Consider the following 17,303-nt stretch of genomic DNA (forward strand, 5'->3'; position numbering starts at 1 on the left):
ACATAGATACTTGTGATAGGTTCATATTATTGTAGCTGGGTATTTTGCAAATGCATGGAAATATTTGCAGAGTAAATTCATTCTTCTGGGGATGAAAAATGGGCAAATTCAGATTGTAGCATTGGGATTTTGTATATTTAGCACAGCTGAGCACTGGCCTTTAGAAGAGTACTGTAATACATAAATAACATTGTAGTTACCATCACAGTTACTTAGCATTGGAGTCTGTCATCACAGCAGCACAAAGAGAATGGTGGCAAGATGTTCCTCATAAAAGATGTGACTAACAGGAATATTGTGGTTACTGTAGCGCAGTGCTGCTCAACTTGGCACTTTGTAGTCCAAATCCAACTTGCTGCTGCCCTGGAAGTTGCAGATAGCTTCTGCTGCTTTTGTACTAGATACAGGCTTGCACAACTCAGACCTGGATATTTTCTGTCAATATGGTAAAACTATGTATTCATGTTTTTGATTACAGAAGGAAACAGACTTTGTTTTACATATGCTGCTTTCCTAAGATGATGATACACTGCCTTTAGACCAACTTTGTCTCTGTTGGAATGAGCCCAAATTGTTTTCTTTTCTTTTTGCATCAATCACTTGTAAGGGCTTTTTACTTGAATATGGTGTTGCTGGAGTGTGCTTAGTGTTTCAAAGCTTCAGCCATGGTCACAGGGTGCTTGAGCATAGCCAGCTAGCCCAAATGACCCTGCCTGGCCTGCATGGAGATAGTCTGGATGTTCCTGGATGTGTATAACACTTTATTCTCAACCTGAATGACTAATGTAAAGCTGTGCCAAATGGCTATATACAGTAACCTTTCTCACTAAAAAAAAAAAAATAAAAAAAATACTGAATATAAGATTTGACTGACTGGTGTTAAAAAAAGCAGGGTTGTAAGATACTTGCAGATCATAAACAATATTGAATAATTGGCAGCATTTTGGAGTTTCAGTATGCTTAAAACCAGACTATAGCTAAGTACTCAGAAATGAGAAACATTTCTCTGCTTCTTTTGTTTTGAAAATCTCCCTTTTTATTGCTGTATTGCAACACTTCAGACCATTTATACTTAGAAACATGGAATGAACTTGAGGCTGAAAGGGTGCAGAAAGCTAGAATTGTGATACTTAGCTGCTTCCAGTATAAGCTGTGCCTCCCCTTCTGTTTTGCTTGCCTCAGTGCAGAGCTACCCCTTCTCCTGAGCTGCACTCTGCTGCATGGCTGTCCATTTGGTGAACTGACTTGTCAGCTAACTTGGCAGAAAACTGTTAGAAAGCCAAAAACTGATAGAAAACCTGCTCTCTGCAGACTTACTTGTGGCAGATTAGCAGAAGCAGATTAGCTATTTGTTCCCTTGGGATTGCGTAGAAGAGTTGGTGCATAGGAAGGGAAGAGAATATGGAGCTTGGAGTAGGGTTCTGGGGGAGAGTGGTAGGACCCATCTCAAGTTAGCAAGTTTAGGTAATACCAGCTCTGCCTGGCTCACTTTACCTTCTGTGTAAGAGAAACTCCTTTGACTGAAATTCATCATCTTTACCAGTGTATTTTTAGGAGAATTGTACACTCAGGTTCTTGGCTTCAAATGTTTTTTAAAGCAAAACAGAAGGAATTGGTAAGAATACCAGGTCTATTCCTGTCCTGCTGTCTTCTCTAGTGGTGTTAGTGGCCATGCTTTTCTGCCTTCACCTTGCTGTGCTGTGTATCTATCTCATGCTGCTGAAAAAAACTGAGTCAAATCAGAAAGTAACTTTTTATACTTTTTAGAAGGGGCAAATAGAAGGAATTGGTTGTAGAACACTTTTAGAAAGTCACAGTCTTAAGGATAACAAAGAATTTATGTTCTGTGGCAAATTGTATGCAAACAGTGAAGTTTATTTTTAACGAAATGGGAGTTCAGTTTTCATGCATTATATATTTGGTTCTTTTTCCCCCCTCTCAATCTCATTACTGTAATGACAAGAAACTACTTTTAGTGCTTAAAATTGATGTTATGTTGCAAGGATTGGAGCATTGCATTTGAAAGTGAAGCTTTGATGTGATGGGGCTGCAGTGAATGGTGGGAATCTGTGATCCTGATAACTTCTCAGTAAATCTGACCCAGCTAATATTTATGAAGTATAATTTATGTTCTGTTCTGTATTACTTTATGCAGAAGTTTTCATGCATTCACCAGTGTAAACTGCTGGGTGAAGCAAAAAATAGTTTATCCAAGTGAAACTACAGAGAAGAAGCTGTGAATATAGGCTTAGGTTACTGCTATATCAGCTAAACTGTAATTTTAAGTAGGGGTATAGTTGTGTTGCTGTGTTCATGGGAGAACTGTTTTCATAGTATTTCAAGCTGCTGTTGTGAAGCAAGGTTTTGTTATGATGAATACATCTCCTCAGCCAGGAAGCTTAATTTCATGTATCTCTCATATAAGTACTCTGATTAATTATTTCCAGCCTGTGGCTGACTAATTTGGCAGCACAGATCTGGTGGGACCAAAATCAGTGGTTTACTACCTAGTTATAAACCAAATGCCCAAGTTTTGCATTCATGTGTGAAGCTGTATTCAGATGTTAATTTTTTGTAAATAAAGTACAAATCATGCATTATACAGCTAAATTGCACAGGGAAAGATACTCCATCTGAACACATGAATAATTTTTTAGATACCAGGAACAAATTATCTTTATATACAAAAAAAAAAAAACAAAGTCATTGCAGTAAAATATGTACAATAGCTGTATGCGCTGTATAGACTTTGATATGTCCAGTGATTTTGAGAACGTATTTTAGAAAGAAGAAAACTTTCTTTTATGTTTAATTAATTCATTTATCCTGGCTAATTATTTTCTGGAGTAGTGGTATTGGAATTCGTGCAGAAAATGTTGGTTTAATTTGTTTTTCTTTAATATAGATTCAGTAACTCTTTTTGGCTAAACAGCAGATGTCAAGGGAGATAGAATGTATTTTTAAAAGCAGAGCTGATGATTTGGAGTAAAACAGGTTATTTTCGAATAAAGGCAGTGGCATGTGTTCAGTAAGACCTTTCAGTGGTGGTCTTTTTTTGTTAAAATACCCTTACTGAAATTTGAGATGCATTAGTTACTAAAAAAACCCCAAACAAATGGTCAACTGTTTGTATTTTAGTGGTTTTACTCAGCCAGCAAAGCCCATGCTGTTGACTTCAGGGAAAAATAATGAAATCATAGAATGGTTTGAGCTGGAAGAAACCTTAAAGACCATCTATTCCCAACCCTCTGCTGTGGGCAGGGAGAATCCCACTAGACCAGGTTTCTCAGAGGCCCACCCCACCTGGCCTTGAAACTGACATTGAATGGGACATACATAACTTCTCTGGGCAACCTGTTCCAGTGCCTCTCCACCTTGACAGTGAAGAATTTCTTCCTAGTGTCCAATGTGAACTTGCCCTCTCTCAGTTTAAAGCCATCAGCCTTTGTCCTGTCACTCCAAGCCTATGTGAAAATTCCCTCTCCAGCTCTCTTGTCTCCCCTTTTCCAGGCTAAACTACCCCAGCTCTCTCAGCCTGTCTCCACAGCAGAGGTGCTCCAGCCCACTTTAAAGCCCTCATAATTGTTATGGCTTCTCTGGACTCACTGCAGCAGGTCCATGTCCTCCTTATGTTGGGGATTCCAGAGTGCAAGTACTAGTTGCCAAATGGAATGAAAATAGGAATCACTTCTGAAGATAAGACTTAGTTACTGACGATCATGTCTTAGTCAACTGAAATAATTTAGAACAGAGTTTCACCAGACAGATTAGCTAATTAGGAAAATAATTTGCTAAATGCAATTTGCTATTTATGCTCTCTTTTTTGAGGGACAGGGAAAGGAAAAGATTTCTCTTAATTCTCTTGTCTGCTACGTATATTAATAGTAATATTGGTACTATTTTTAGTGCTTTAAAACAAAGAAAAAAACATGTTCTGCATCTTAATTTAAAAAATGTTAGCCTTGATTGTAGATGTTTTCTTCCTCAGCCTTCAGCAAGGGAAAAACAAGTCCCATTTTACAGAGACAAAAAATGTTGAGTTAACAGATGGTAGCATCTCTGAGAACTGGAGAGGTCAGTATACAAGTTTGCTCAAAGCCTTTTTCATTAAACATTAAAGAATGAAAGAATAGTTAAATCAGCTAAAAGATGAGTATATAGGAAAAAGTAATCCTTGTTCTTTACTCTTACATTTGAAATTTTACTGGTCCAGTTTGAGCTTATTCCAGATTTGTCAGTAGTCTTTGCACATGGCAGTGTAAAAATATTTGAGATACATAGGAGTGCTGAAATCTTTTAACACAATAATTCTTTACCTTTTCTGTACTGACTTTTTATGCAAGGGATTTTTATGATTTTTAGCTTATACAGGAGTGAAAATACTTTTCTTACTCTCTTTTTGAAGCACAAGTATATCAACAAGTACCATTCAAATGATTCAGTGGTATAATAACAGCTTTTATCTTCCGTACTTTGTATATAATGTTTTATCACTATTTTTAGTAGAAGTCTCATTTTCTGCAGTGTTTCACCTCTCATGTGAATTTTTACTCTTAAATTGTGTTTTGTTTCTTCAGACCATTATGTGAAGCTGTGCTATGTGTTTGAGTATTCATTCAGTTTCCCTCAGCCTATTCTGTGAATGGGTTCTTCGTGAGCCACCAGCCTGTACCTGCTCCTGAATCCATCATGGAGGGTTCCACCTTCAGTCCAAATGAAGTAGTTTACAATGGGGGTTTTGTGTCTTGAGGTCAGAAGAGCAGTCTGCAGGTCTCCAGTTGCTCCCTAGCCCTGAACATGTCCAGAGTGCAGAGATTTTACATAGGTTTTTCCTATTTAGCTCTGCATACAAGAACTGGGTATTGAAGTGCTGGTGTGTTGAATCTCTTCCAAGGCTTGTATTCAGCAGGTTTCTATGGATTGTTTCTTCATGAAATCTACTCTGAAGAGGTAGCAGCAGCAGGGGTAACATTCTTCAGTGCCTTAACACTGTGGTTAGAATATAATCCTGGAAATTTGGGTTAATTTCCACCCTTTATTTATCCACAGTCTGTCTGTTGATACCTCCGTAGTGGCAAAATAAACATGTAAACACTTCTGTCATCTCCATAAAAGTTGGTTTGTTTCCTTTTAGCTTAAGTGGCATCTAGTAGAAAATAACTATAATGTTCAGCTGTTATAGTAAATAATGCGAAGAGAAATTTATAAAATCTGGCTAAATTTACTCAATATTACAAGTCACTTTTAAAGAAAGAGACTTTCTGTAGAAACATATATCTTACCAGCTGAGCAATATGCACTCTAAACTGTTGACCAGTTCTAAATTTAAGTTAGGAGGAAAAAAAAAAATCAACCCTTTTCCCATCAAGGTCTGAAATAAACAACTTCAGTAAGTAGATTCAATTTACATTATGTATGTAAATGCAAATGTATCTATTCCAAGATGACTATGGATTTTTCATTGCTTAAGATCACAAGTTGATATAACATATATAAAGTGGAACAAATGTCTGACTTCTGAAGAACAGTAGAAATTTGAGGAAATTTGAAGTATAAGCATCCTGTGTCACTTAAGTTGTAACTTACTGAAATCCCAAATACTTAATTTAAGAGTAAATCACAAACTTCAGAAAGCAGTACATGACTAATGAAATGGTGAAGCAGATGAATGTGGATATCCTTTCTGCAGTGTGCAAACTTGAACGTGACAGATGTTTGACCACTCTGTGTTTAAGACAGGCCTAGCACAGGCAGCTAATGTTGTAATTTGGTTTCTATGGCAGTGACTTCACATGATGTAAGGAAGTTGCATATACACAGTCATGGTTGTCATAGTTCGTGGTCTTTTCCTGATTATTTAATGGCTTAGAAAACAAAATATTCAGTACTGCAGCTAGTTACTACTGCTTTTATTCTTATTTTATTCTTTTCATAGCCATGACAGTTTTAAGTTACTCAATTTAAAGGCTAAATTGTATCTTGAGATCTTCACAGGACTTGATTTTGGCTATAAAATAGAATTGTGCTTTCCTTTACTATAATTACTTGAAGTTTTGCAGGGGATTAAGAATGCTAAATGCATTCAGCATGTTAAGCCTAATTTCTGCTTTTCCAGCAGTTTTCTAAAGAGAGCAAATTTGATGACCCTTGAAGGACAGAAATAAGCAGTTTCCATAAAGCCTTCATCTGTTAATTGCTAATTACTAAGAGTAAGAAAAAATTGTGAAAAATAAATTATGGTTTGAATCTGCATTTTAAAGGTGGTGTCTGTAACCCTTTTCTTCCTTGTGTTCCTTCAATTAAGGGTCTGAAATCTAGAACTGGTACTGACACTGATTATGACAGGACAAAACTCTGGTAATGGACATTGTCATGTGTGGCTTTGTGTATTGTTTGGGGAAATAATAAAATTCGGACAATACACATCATAATAAAGTAACCTCTGATTATGCTTTACTAACTTCTCTAAGACAACCCTACTTAAAGATGCTGCATCTTTCAGCCAGATGACACTGTTCTGGAATAGAAGAACTCTCCAAAATGAACTGTGATTATTATATTAAATGGGTGAGCAGAAATTGTATATTTAGAGAACAAAGCAGTGTATTTAAGTGTTTTTGCAGTATATTTTTTGAATTTGACTGAAAACTATACAGCTGTGTTCACAAGAGCCTCGTTAAAGGTGGCGTTGCATCAGTCATCTGGTTGGTTGGCTTTAGTTTGCGTGAGGAGCTACAAACAATTGATGTGGTCTGGTTAAACTGTGGCACAGAAAAGGGACGAGGAATCAACCCCTTGTTTGGAGAGCTTGCATATGAAGGGGCAGGACAGAACTCTTGAGTGTATTCTCTTATTACACCTGCAGACATTCACTTGGCTTTGCTTCCAGAAATGAGAGGCTTGCTGTAATGTGATATTGCAGGGCTTGTGAAGATGTTGCTAAGATGACATCTGTGTTGTGACATAATAAGGTCTGCACTAAACCTCCCAGTGATTTTTCAGTCTTAGATGTGGATTACACTTTCTCAGGCACACTATTTTCTTGCTTCCTGGTTATTAGTAGACTTTTAAGTTTTGCTGAGGCTGCTCAGCTTTGTCCATGACACTGCAAGCTGAGTCATTTTAGTCACCTTGACTGTAGGTGCAATGAAGTTGATCTTTTTACAGCTACAGCTGTAAAAATAGGCTGAGAATAAAAGCCATGTAATTGTTTCTGTCCACTGTTATTTCTTGGTCACATCAGAAGAAACCATCTGTTATGCTGGCAGGGTAACAAAATACACATTTGTCAGAAAAGTATAATAGGAAGCTTTGCCTGTCGTATATAAGTGAGGTAAAGTGTAGTTGCTGCTCTAGTGCTCTTCACTGAGAGGCTAATAATATCTATATAATATGCCAAGGTTAAATGGTCTTAGGCACTATTTTTAGTATCTAAAAAACCTTTTTCTGCATACACATTATGCCCTTTTAGTGTATATTTTGTGCGTTAAACAGAATTCATGATATAATGAATTATCAGTGCATGATTTATATTTCATTATTAACCAGAGTTTTAATTCTATTTTCATACAGCTGTGTTAAAATTATTTCATTTTACTATTTGTAGCTCTTCTTATCTGGAAAGATCCATGAGTACAGAGTGCAAAATACAGTAACTAATGAAAGAAAAAATACACAGAATTCTCTGTTATGTTCTGGCTAATCAGTAATTACTATTTTACTTGTCATAACATAAGGGTTCATGTCTAATGGACACTGCATAATGGCAAGCAATAGTGGTTTGGGGATTTATTTTTCATTTAAAGAATCAGTTGGATTTTGCTTCTAAAAAGTGGGGTTTATTTTTTATTTTTATGAAGTAAATGTGCATAAATGTTTATCTAAATAACTTTTAGAAAAATAAAACAGTACCTGTTATTACACATATCCTTTAAAACTGAAATACAGCGAAGTGTATGTATAGTCCAGAGAAGAAGCCGTGTGTGTAAAATAGAAAATAAGGTAGGAGACTATCTGGTAATGGAAAATACTTAAAAATATGTTCAGTATCTGCTCAATGCAGTTGAAATTTCAAAGTCTAGTAGAATTTCCTGTATATGGTGATTTCATGGAACTCTAATTCTTGTCTTACTTTGATTGCTGTCCTTTTCTCAGGACTGTCTATTTTTAAGCTTGATTTCTTATCCTACTGTTCTTTTTCTTCTGTATAAACTTTTTTTATGCTTATTTTTAACTGAAAGTTTAATTAGATTGCTCCCCTCCCCAATATTTTTTCTCTTAGCTTAAATTTAGCCAGTATGTATTGCCTTATTATAGCAAATGTAATTTGTCTGCAAATATGTATACTCTGTGGACTCTTGTGAAATACTTCATGCTAAAAGGAAACATGAAGCATCCTGTTCTGTTGTGGGGAAGTATTGAATAAATACAAATACTAGGATAGATCAAATCACAACATAAATCTTGGGCAAAGTTAAAAATCTAGGAAGGATATTGATAGCCAAAAGATGACTGGTCATAGAAATGCATAAATTCACCCATCTTTTGTGCTTGCAAAAACTTCATGTAGTCTGTTGAGTGATGGGAGATAGATAATACACCCAAATTTTTTGGCTGCTTTGAAACTAAACAAGTAAGAAGAAAGACAGTAACTTTACAAAATTAAAGGTGGGCCTTTTAGGTGAAGCTGCCTCCCTGACTTGTGAGGGCTTTTAAAAGTCGTGCATTCCTAAACCTTGCCTTTCTGGCATCAAGTTATCGACATATTAAAGCAGTTATTAGAATCTGTAAACCTGGTGATGGTCATGCTGAACTTGCAGGTATGCATGATATGGTGTACCAGCCTCAAAATGCTGAGTATCTACAGGAGTGAGGCCCTAGTGAGCATAGCAGAAATCCAGTAATTGTCTGAGTTTAATAGCATACACTTACTACAAATTAGAGCTCTAAAGAAAATTGCTATGTAGTGTTTCTAGTCCCCTGTCAGCTAAACCATAAGAAGAATAGGTCATAACTAGCAAAATGAGCAGTTGTTCTAGGGATCAATCTGTATTATTTACTTTATTAAATAAAATTGTAGCCATCCTTCAACATGAAGTGCACATTGAGTATTTTGAGCAGCCCACAGAAAGGAAGATGCAGTTGAGTAAGTAACCTACGTGGATCCTCTTGCAAGTCCTTCCAGGAAAAAGCTGCTGTGCTCTTTGTCCCAGATCACTGCTGGCTGCTCTCCCCTCTTTCCTTGGGAGCTGCCTGCTGATCATTTCTCAGCTGTTTAGTTTTACTGGGTAACATGTTAAGGGTTTAAGACTCAAAATTGCTGTTGCAGTTCCCAGAGCATGGAGTTGTAGCTGAAGTTTAAAATCATGGAAATTTTATTAAGCATATATTGGAGCAAGTTATTTATTTTTCTGCAGTATGATGCATTTCTTAATATTTATGCTTCCTTTATTGAATGCAGTGACACTCATGAAACATTTTCTTTTAGGCAGGCTCTTAATAAAGATTTGAACTAAATATTAACTATTACACTAAGTGGAAACCAGCTACAGGGCTTCATGCCCCAAAGTGCTTCTTTTTCATCTTTTGGTATGCCATTCCACTGGGGAACAAGAGAGTTGTTAAATGTTTATTCTACACAAGCAGGAATTAAAAGGAAACAGGAAGAATCCCAGAGTATAGTAGAAATCACTGTTAAATGTTATGTTTGGATATTAAAAAAAAAACAAACAATGCAACAGCACCCAAACCCAGTACTCCACACTTTGTAGTATCATTGGTATAAGAAGCTGATTTTACATAAACTAATTTAGTTACCTCTTGGAAGTGCCAAATTTTAAAACAACACAACACCAATGGAGGAAAACCACAGCAAAATCAGTCTGACTAAAATAAGTGACTTTCTTTGTGATTTCTTACATCATGGAGTGGGTGGGGGTTGGTCTCTTTATCCAGGCAGCAACTGACAGAACGAGAGGACACAGTCTTGAGCTGTTCCAAGGGAATACAGGTTGGATGTTAGGAAGAAGTTTTTTTACTGAAAGAGCAATAAAGTACTGGATTTGTCTGCTTGGGAAGGTGGTGGAGTCACTGTCCCTGGATGTGCTTTAAAAAAGACTGCATGTGGCAGTCGGTGTCACGGCTTAGTTGAGATGTTAGGGCATGGTTTGTACTCAATGATCTCAAAGGTCTCTTCCAACCTAGTGATTCTGTGATTCTGAGTAGCATGTAAACAATACAGAGAACAGTTATGTGAGTCCTTCAGAAAGGAATGTGCTTTGAATTCAAATCTCTTGAGTAGCCTGTGCCTACCTGTTATCAAAAGGGTAATGAATTCTTGCCTTCTAAGTGGCCAGATTATTTTCAGCTTTATCTAACACTGCTGTCAAAAGTGTTAATGCATCTCGAAGTGTTATGCATCCTTGAAGTAACAAATTCAGGGGTTTTTTTCCCCTTCAAAAACTGTAAAAGCTGTCAAGCAATGGAATTACTGTATTTTGTACTTCATTGGACTTAGAATTTCTATAAGTAATGCTCACAATGAAGAGTGCAATAATCACCCCAATATGAATTTTAAGAGTTGGATGGTAATTTTGTCTGTATCCTCAACAGTTTAGTTTTTTAAAATATGTCCTTTATATGTTACAGATATATGGAGTTTGGGGGTAATCCTCTTCATGTTGGTCTGTGGCCAGCCACCATTCCAAGAAGCAAATGACAGTGAAACTCTGACTATGATAATGGACTGCAAATACACAGTGCCACCTCATGTGTCCAAAGAATGTAAAGAGTAAGTAGATTGCTAAACAACTTGGAAGCATTCACAGAAGTGGATTTTTGTTATTTTTGGGAATTCCCCATACTATATGATCGATGTGTAGGATATTCCTTGATACTCTTCCTTTTATATCTCAGTTGTCATACATTTTTTTAAAGAATTAAAGAAGCTACTCAAAACCGATTAGCTTTGACCAAGTCTTCTGCTGGACTAATTACCACGTGGTGTTGAGATTATTCTGTCACAAAGGTTAGGAAGATACTGCTGCTTATCAATTTCTGTCCAAACAACAAGTTAGCAAAACCTGTCACTTGCTCATCTCCTACTGAATTTCAACTCCAAATTAACATCCCAGGCTATCAAGTGATAAAAATATTTGGTCTGGAAATACCATATCCACTTAGGAGTCACGATTCCTTTTGATGTGTTTTTCTGCAGTGTTCACTGGAGCCTTTTTATTGGTATGTTCCAGTATCTCCCATGTTTCCCTATTGGTTAATGACCTTCAGGCCTTTAAGATATATATATATCCCAGTTGTATCACTTAAACTATTTTAAAACGTTTGTCTGCATCCTTGAATCTGCAGTAGAGTATCTTAATTCTTAATACAGAGAACCAGATGCCTTTATGAATGCTTGAAAAATGCATTTGCTTCAGTCAGAAGAATTAGAGCAGCATCTAGAATTCTGTTCCTTGCCAAAGAATGAAGTTTGGCCAGTGTGGCCAGCAGGACCAGGACAGTGATCCCTTGTGCTCAGCACTAGTGAGGGCACATCCTGAGCCCTGTGTTCAGTTTTTGGGCTCTCAGGAAAGACATTGAGATGATGGATTGTGTTCAGAGAAGGGCAGTGAAGCTGGGTAGCAGCTGAGGGAGCTGGAGTTGTTCAGCCTGCAGAAGAGGAGGCTCGGGGGACACCTTACTGCTCTCTACAGCCACCTGAAAAGAGGTTGTGGCCAGGTGGGCTCTTCTCCTAGGTAATAAGCAACAGGATGAGGAAATGACCTCAAGGTTAAGATTGGATATTAGAAAAAATTTCTTGTCAAGCCCTAGAACAGGCTGCCCAGGGAAGTGGTAGAATCACTATCTGTGGATGAGATGATGATTCAAAACCACTGTAGCTGTGGCACTTAGATAGTTTAGTGGTGAGCATGGTGGTGCTATTTTAGTGGTTGGGCCTGATGCTCTCTGTAGCCTTTTCCAACCTTAATGATTCTGTAATTCTGTGCCATAGCTGGTGTGCTTTTCTTGTCATTAGTGTTTAGCACCCTCCAGTAATGTGGAAAAGCTGCTCTAATCTTGAAGAGTTTCACATACAGGAAGAGGTTTTAAGTACAATACAGGAAGAGGTTTAAGAGGGAGCTCTTATCAGTGAATTGTATCGAATCCATCTCCAGAGATGCTGCATGCTGTGCTTAGGCCAGGAAATGTATTTTGCAGCCTTTTGCTTAATATACTTGCTAACATCAATTTACTTACATGTCCAGATCTGCTGTCTCTACACAAAGTGTGAACAATGTACAGCCAGTCACCCAGGTCCTCTATAGGTTAGGTTTTCTTAGGGAAAAGACTCTGAGAATGCTTAAGCTTCCTGCTTGGAGTGAGAGCATTTGTGGTTTGAGATGAATAAACAAGCTTCAAGCAGGAGACACATGAGCTGCATTTGTGCCATTTTACTACAGGTGTAGTTTAAAAAAAAAGTTGAATTAAATATGGAATTTGTTCTCTTTCTCTCAAAATATTAAAAAAAACAAAGAAACTCAAGGCTCCCCTATCTCACCTTGCCTTTCCTCTTGGTAAGAGCAGAGACCACAGCTAATAAAAATAAATGTGACTTTTTTTAGTGTAGAATTTTTAAAGAAGGGTGGATTTAGCTCCACTTTTAAATCCCATACATCATTTCACACAGAAAAAAACAAAAAAATTCAAACAAAAAAAAGACAAATTGTGATTACCTTTGTGCTTTGTGTGTGGCCTTGCAGTCAGAAGTTGCATGGTATAGTACAGTTAGTGGAAGAAAAAGCACTATATGGGAACCAGAGAGCATGTTGGAGCAATACATTTTCTTTGTAACCTTGGCAACATAACCATATATCCATATTTGTTGAAAAAAGCCAAAAATACCTCCCCCAAGAATCTTCCATGTATAGTAAGTGAACAGAGATGTGCTGTGCTAATGAAGTCTTTTGTCTCTGTTTACCTGGGGAATTAATGCACTTTCTTTTCAGCATTTGTAAAATCTCAGTATCAACTCATTAATAGATTTGTCACTACATCATCCCAGAGAGTGTATTGGTCTGTTTAGGTGTTTTTCTATGTGGGTAGAACAAATCACAGCTTCTTCTACTGAAGACTCAAATGTCTGATAGTTACTTCAGAATAAAATATTTCTGTTTATCTTGCCATTCCATATACTTGTTGACAGCAGCAATAGTAAAAAAAAAAATCACATTTCTCTTATTTTACTGACTAGCTGATAGGTCACCTGTGACCTGTAGTTGCCCTATAAAACCTACTAAAATAAATGAGAAAAATCAGATGAATTATCTAAGTACAGCAAATACAAACTGCAGTGTTTATGATATAGTTTAATTAATTGTTTGTTTCAGTTTAGCAGTATTTGTAATGTCTTTGAGACTAAACAGTTTCCCATCACATTATTTACTGTGAGACTTCTGAAGATCTATGTAACCTGACAGCAGAAAAAGTCTTCCAAATGTTGCTCTTACAACAGCTGCTTTTTTCAACATGTGTGTGCATTTTTGTTTAGATTTATTTTTTATTCACAGTCTCATTACACGGATGTTGCAGAGAGACCCGAAGCGAAGGGCATCTTTGGAAGAGATTGAAAACCATGCCTGGCTCCAAGGAGTTGATCCATCTCCTGCAACCAAGTATAATATTCCTCTGGTATCATACAAAAACCTGTCTGAGGAGGAGCACAACAGTATAATACAGCGCATGGTTCTTGGGGACATCGCAGACCGAGACACCATCGTGGAGTAAGTCGGCAGTGTTCCAGACGCAGTTTGTTTTGTGCAGCTCTCACTTTTGATTCAAGAGCATCACGAGAACCTGGGCACTTCAGTGTTTAAATATCAGGCCATTCTGTTAATAAACAAAGTATTACAGGATATTGTGGGATCAGAAGTACTTAAATATACCCAAATTTAGGGAAAACTTCAAGACAATGTGTTGGAACAGTGTTTGGATTCCTGCAGTAGCCATCTTGAGTAAACTTAAATGCTTTGGAATCCATGCTTGTTCTTCATCTCTCATGCATACTTGAAGATGACAAATTCTAGCATTTTTCCCTCATCACATTTCCAGTATACCTGAATCTTTGTTAATTTAAAATATTTTCCCCTTTATCTGTGTAATGCATAATAGTCACTAAGGCAGCTTGCTGGAAAGCTACATAGATTCTTCTAATAGATTAAAACTGCCAAATTTCTAAAATATTCCCCAAATTGAAAAGGATCTTAAATATTTTTTATTTCACTTTTTTTATGTGTTTAGCTGTAAAAAACTGTTGATGGGGAAGAGAAAGCAGCAGTCTCACTTCTTAAGCTGTATAACGGGTAGCCTTTCTGTTACAGTACCTGAGTGATGCTTACTGGCTTATGAACTTGTTTTTACTATAAAGTCAATATGACATCCCTAAAATAATGAATTTTTTGTTCCATTTGTTGCATAACCAAATATTAATACTTTGTGGTTGCATGTGCCAGTAAGAGAGCCCATCATTGGTACAGAACACTAATAAAAAACAGTTATCATTTAAAGAACATAAAATAAAAAATTATTTCTTACTTTTGTTAGATGATATTGTAAAGATGTCTCCTTTCAATTATAGTTGAAATTGCTAGACTTGTTGGCTGTATTTTTAATAAAATTGAGGCATGCTTGTCAAAAGATCAGAAATGAGCAGTTCTGCTTTCAGGCTCTCTTCCTGCTATGGGAAGGACAGCCAGCTGCAAGATGTATGTCCAATTCTTAGAAACCACTGATGGATGGGTTATTTCATGTTTTATGCTTTCCTCAGGGCATTGGAGACTAACAAATACAATCACATCACTGCTACTTACTTCTTACTAGCTGAAAGGATTCTGCGAGAAAAACAAGAGAAGGAAATTCAGACCAGATCTGCAAGCCCCAGCAACATCAAAGCTCAGTTCAGGTGAGAATTTAGGAATCTAAATGGCTGGGAGCTGTTTGGTTTCTTTGTTTGTTTTTAAACTTGTCTTAATGAAAATATTAAATTTCTCAAGTAGTGCTTTCTTGAAAACAGTAAAATACTTACTCATTGCACATTTTAAATGTCTTCAAAGTGCTGTGGACACTTCAGAAACTGTTCAGAAATCAGTTGCACATAATATTTTCAATTCCTCCCCTTCTCAGGAAATGACAAGACAATTTGAAGTTTGTTCTTAAAGAGGCAGGTTTTCACACCTCCTAGAAAAGGGCTTGTTCATTGACCTTCAGCTCCTCATACAAATTGTGTTATGTAATATCCCTGGAGAAAAATTAGTTGCATAATCCATAAGCTTGCTGATATGGGATTAGTTATACATGAGAAATCACTCTAAATCTGATCTGTATGTTATGGTCTTTTTCATGTCAGTTGCTGTGCCTGTTGTCTAAGAAAAATTGTCGAATTTACCATTTCAATCAGTCACTTAAAGATACTGCAGTAGAGTGCTTTTGTTTGACAAAAACATGATTTAAAAATCTTTATAGTAAAGGCCCCTGAGATTTTACAAGCTTCAGCTTGTGGCACAGTGAAACAAAAAGGGGCTAATTGGGCTTCTGGCATGTGATTGGTATTGGTATGTTCAGCCAGTTGATTTGCTCTGCAACCAGTTACCAAAGCATCCCAATTTTCAGTTACAGCAGAATATGCTTTAGAAAAACCAACCAACCAAATAAAGAAAACCAAAACCGAACCAACCAACCAAAATACTGAACCCAAAGGGCAAATAATATCATTTCCACTTGCACATTGATATTGGAAGATTCAAGTATTGAGCATTTATTTTTCTTAAACATTGTGGTTTCTCTTTCCGGAGATAAATGTTAAACTATCACTAGGGATCTGCTGGTATTGGATAAAATATTAGTTGGTCCATCTTGACAATTGTTCCAGTGAAGATAGAGGAGGTATTGAGGCATTTCCATTAACTTTCATCCTGTAACCTCCAGTCTTTTCAAAAATTGCCTATTTAGGTAAAATATTGGTAACTGTTACTAGCAATAACAACAATTGTTAGTACTAATTTATTAATGAGAAAAGAATACTAAATGTTTGTGCCAATGTTTAGCATTTCTAACTCCTTCAGTGTTGTTTATCTGTATGATTTAGAGAAAGAGACAAAATAACTTGTTTATTCCAAAAGTTGCTCTGTGCAACTTTCATGAAAGGTCATATGTGAATTAGTTTAATAGGAATAAATGCTGGGATGTCCTTCTGGAGCATAGTCATAGTTTTTTTGGCCTAACTGATAAAAGTAAGGTACTACTACCTGAAGTTAACAAGTGTCCATTTTTTTTTTTTTTTTTTACATTTATAATAAGTACACACACTTAGGGAAATAGGTTAAAGTCTCCATTGATTGTCACTTTGGATTTAGGCTTGAGATTTTAGAGGCATCTCTTCTGAACACCATTCTGTCTCCCTGAATTAGGAGTTGATGCTCCATGAATGTTACAGTGTTCTCAGTATCTTTGTCATCTCCAGGTGGGACTGCACCCTGCACTGTATACACCTAATGATCATTCACTCAGTAGTCACTGATGTAGGAAATTTTATCTTAGGTGGCTGCAGGTACTTCAGAAGAGTTACTGTTGCAGGTATCTAAGGGTTGCCTACAGAACCAAAATGGTCTGGAGCTTGGTGTTGGAGAGCTCCCCTCTCTTCAAGGGCAATACTGTAACTTTGACTCAGCAGTTCACTCATGATGGATCATCCCCTTATTTTTACGTCATCTTCTTTGAAAAAAGAAATCCCATGTGCCTAATACTATAAGTATTACTTATAAAACAAATTACTGTAGAGTAAAACCTGGAGTTCACCTTCAAATGGAAACTCTAAAACAATAAAATAGGCTTTATAATTGTTTAGGGAGCTTTTTTCCTCAGTGTTAGCATCACTCTCAGTAAAGAGCAGCTCTAGTTATGTAAGAAGCTGGAACAAAAAGTTCAATGAATTTAAATTTTTATATGAATTTGTAAAGTTAAAGTAGCTGTAGCCTGCCCTGTGAGTATGAATTTTCATAACAGGAGCATCTGCATAAACTCGGGAACCCTTGCTCCAGCAGCTGTTCTTTGTCTCCATGATGGTTCTAAATTCCAAGTTTCTATAGAATGACCTTATGGAAAAGACAACACAGTAGTCCGTTACTTTAATTTTGAGACCTCAAAATATAAAAACAAGCAAACAAACAAACTTATTTGCAACCTGGAACTTCTTTTCTGTCCCTCTCTCCCCTCAGGCCCACTGGGAATAAAGGGAGAGGCAGAAGGGAAGG

At 36.8% G+C, this 17,303-nt stretch overlaps 1 protein-coding gene across 1 annotated transcript in view; it reads left to right on the forward strand.

Moving 5' to 3' along the window:
• The window catches only part of SNRK (SNF related kinase), a 39,400-nt gene that overhangs the window by 16,288 nt on the left and 5,809 nt on the right, over positions 1-17,303 (forward strand). The window contains exons 4-6 of the mRNA XM_056483486.1: positions 10,648-10,789; positions 13,566-13,778; positions 14,822-14,956. Of these exons, the coding sequence (XP_056339461.1) occupies positions 10,648-10,789; positions 13,566-13,778; positions 14,822-14,956 (490 nt within the window). The remainder of the gene's footprint in view (positions 1-10,647; positions 10,790-13,565; positions 13,779-14,821; positions 14,957-17,303) is intronic.

This window comes from Oenanthe melanoleuca, chromosome 2, assembly GCF_029582105.1.
Source record: "Oenanthe melanoleuca isolate GR-GAL-2019-014 chromosome 2, OMel1.0, whole genome shotgun sequence".
NCBI classification, from domain to species: domain Eukaryota; kingdom Metazoa; phylum Chordata; class Aves; order Passeriformes; family Muscicapidae; genus Oenanthe; species Oenanthe melanoleuca.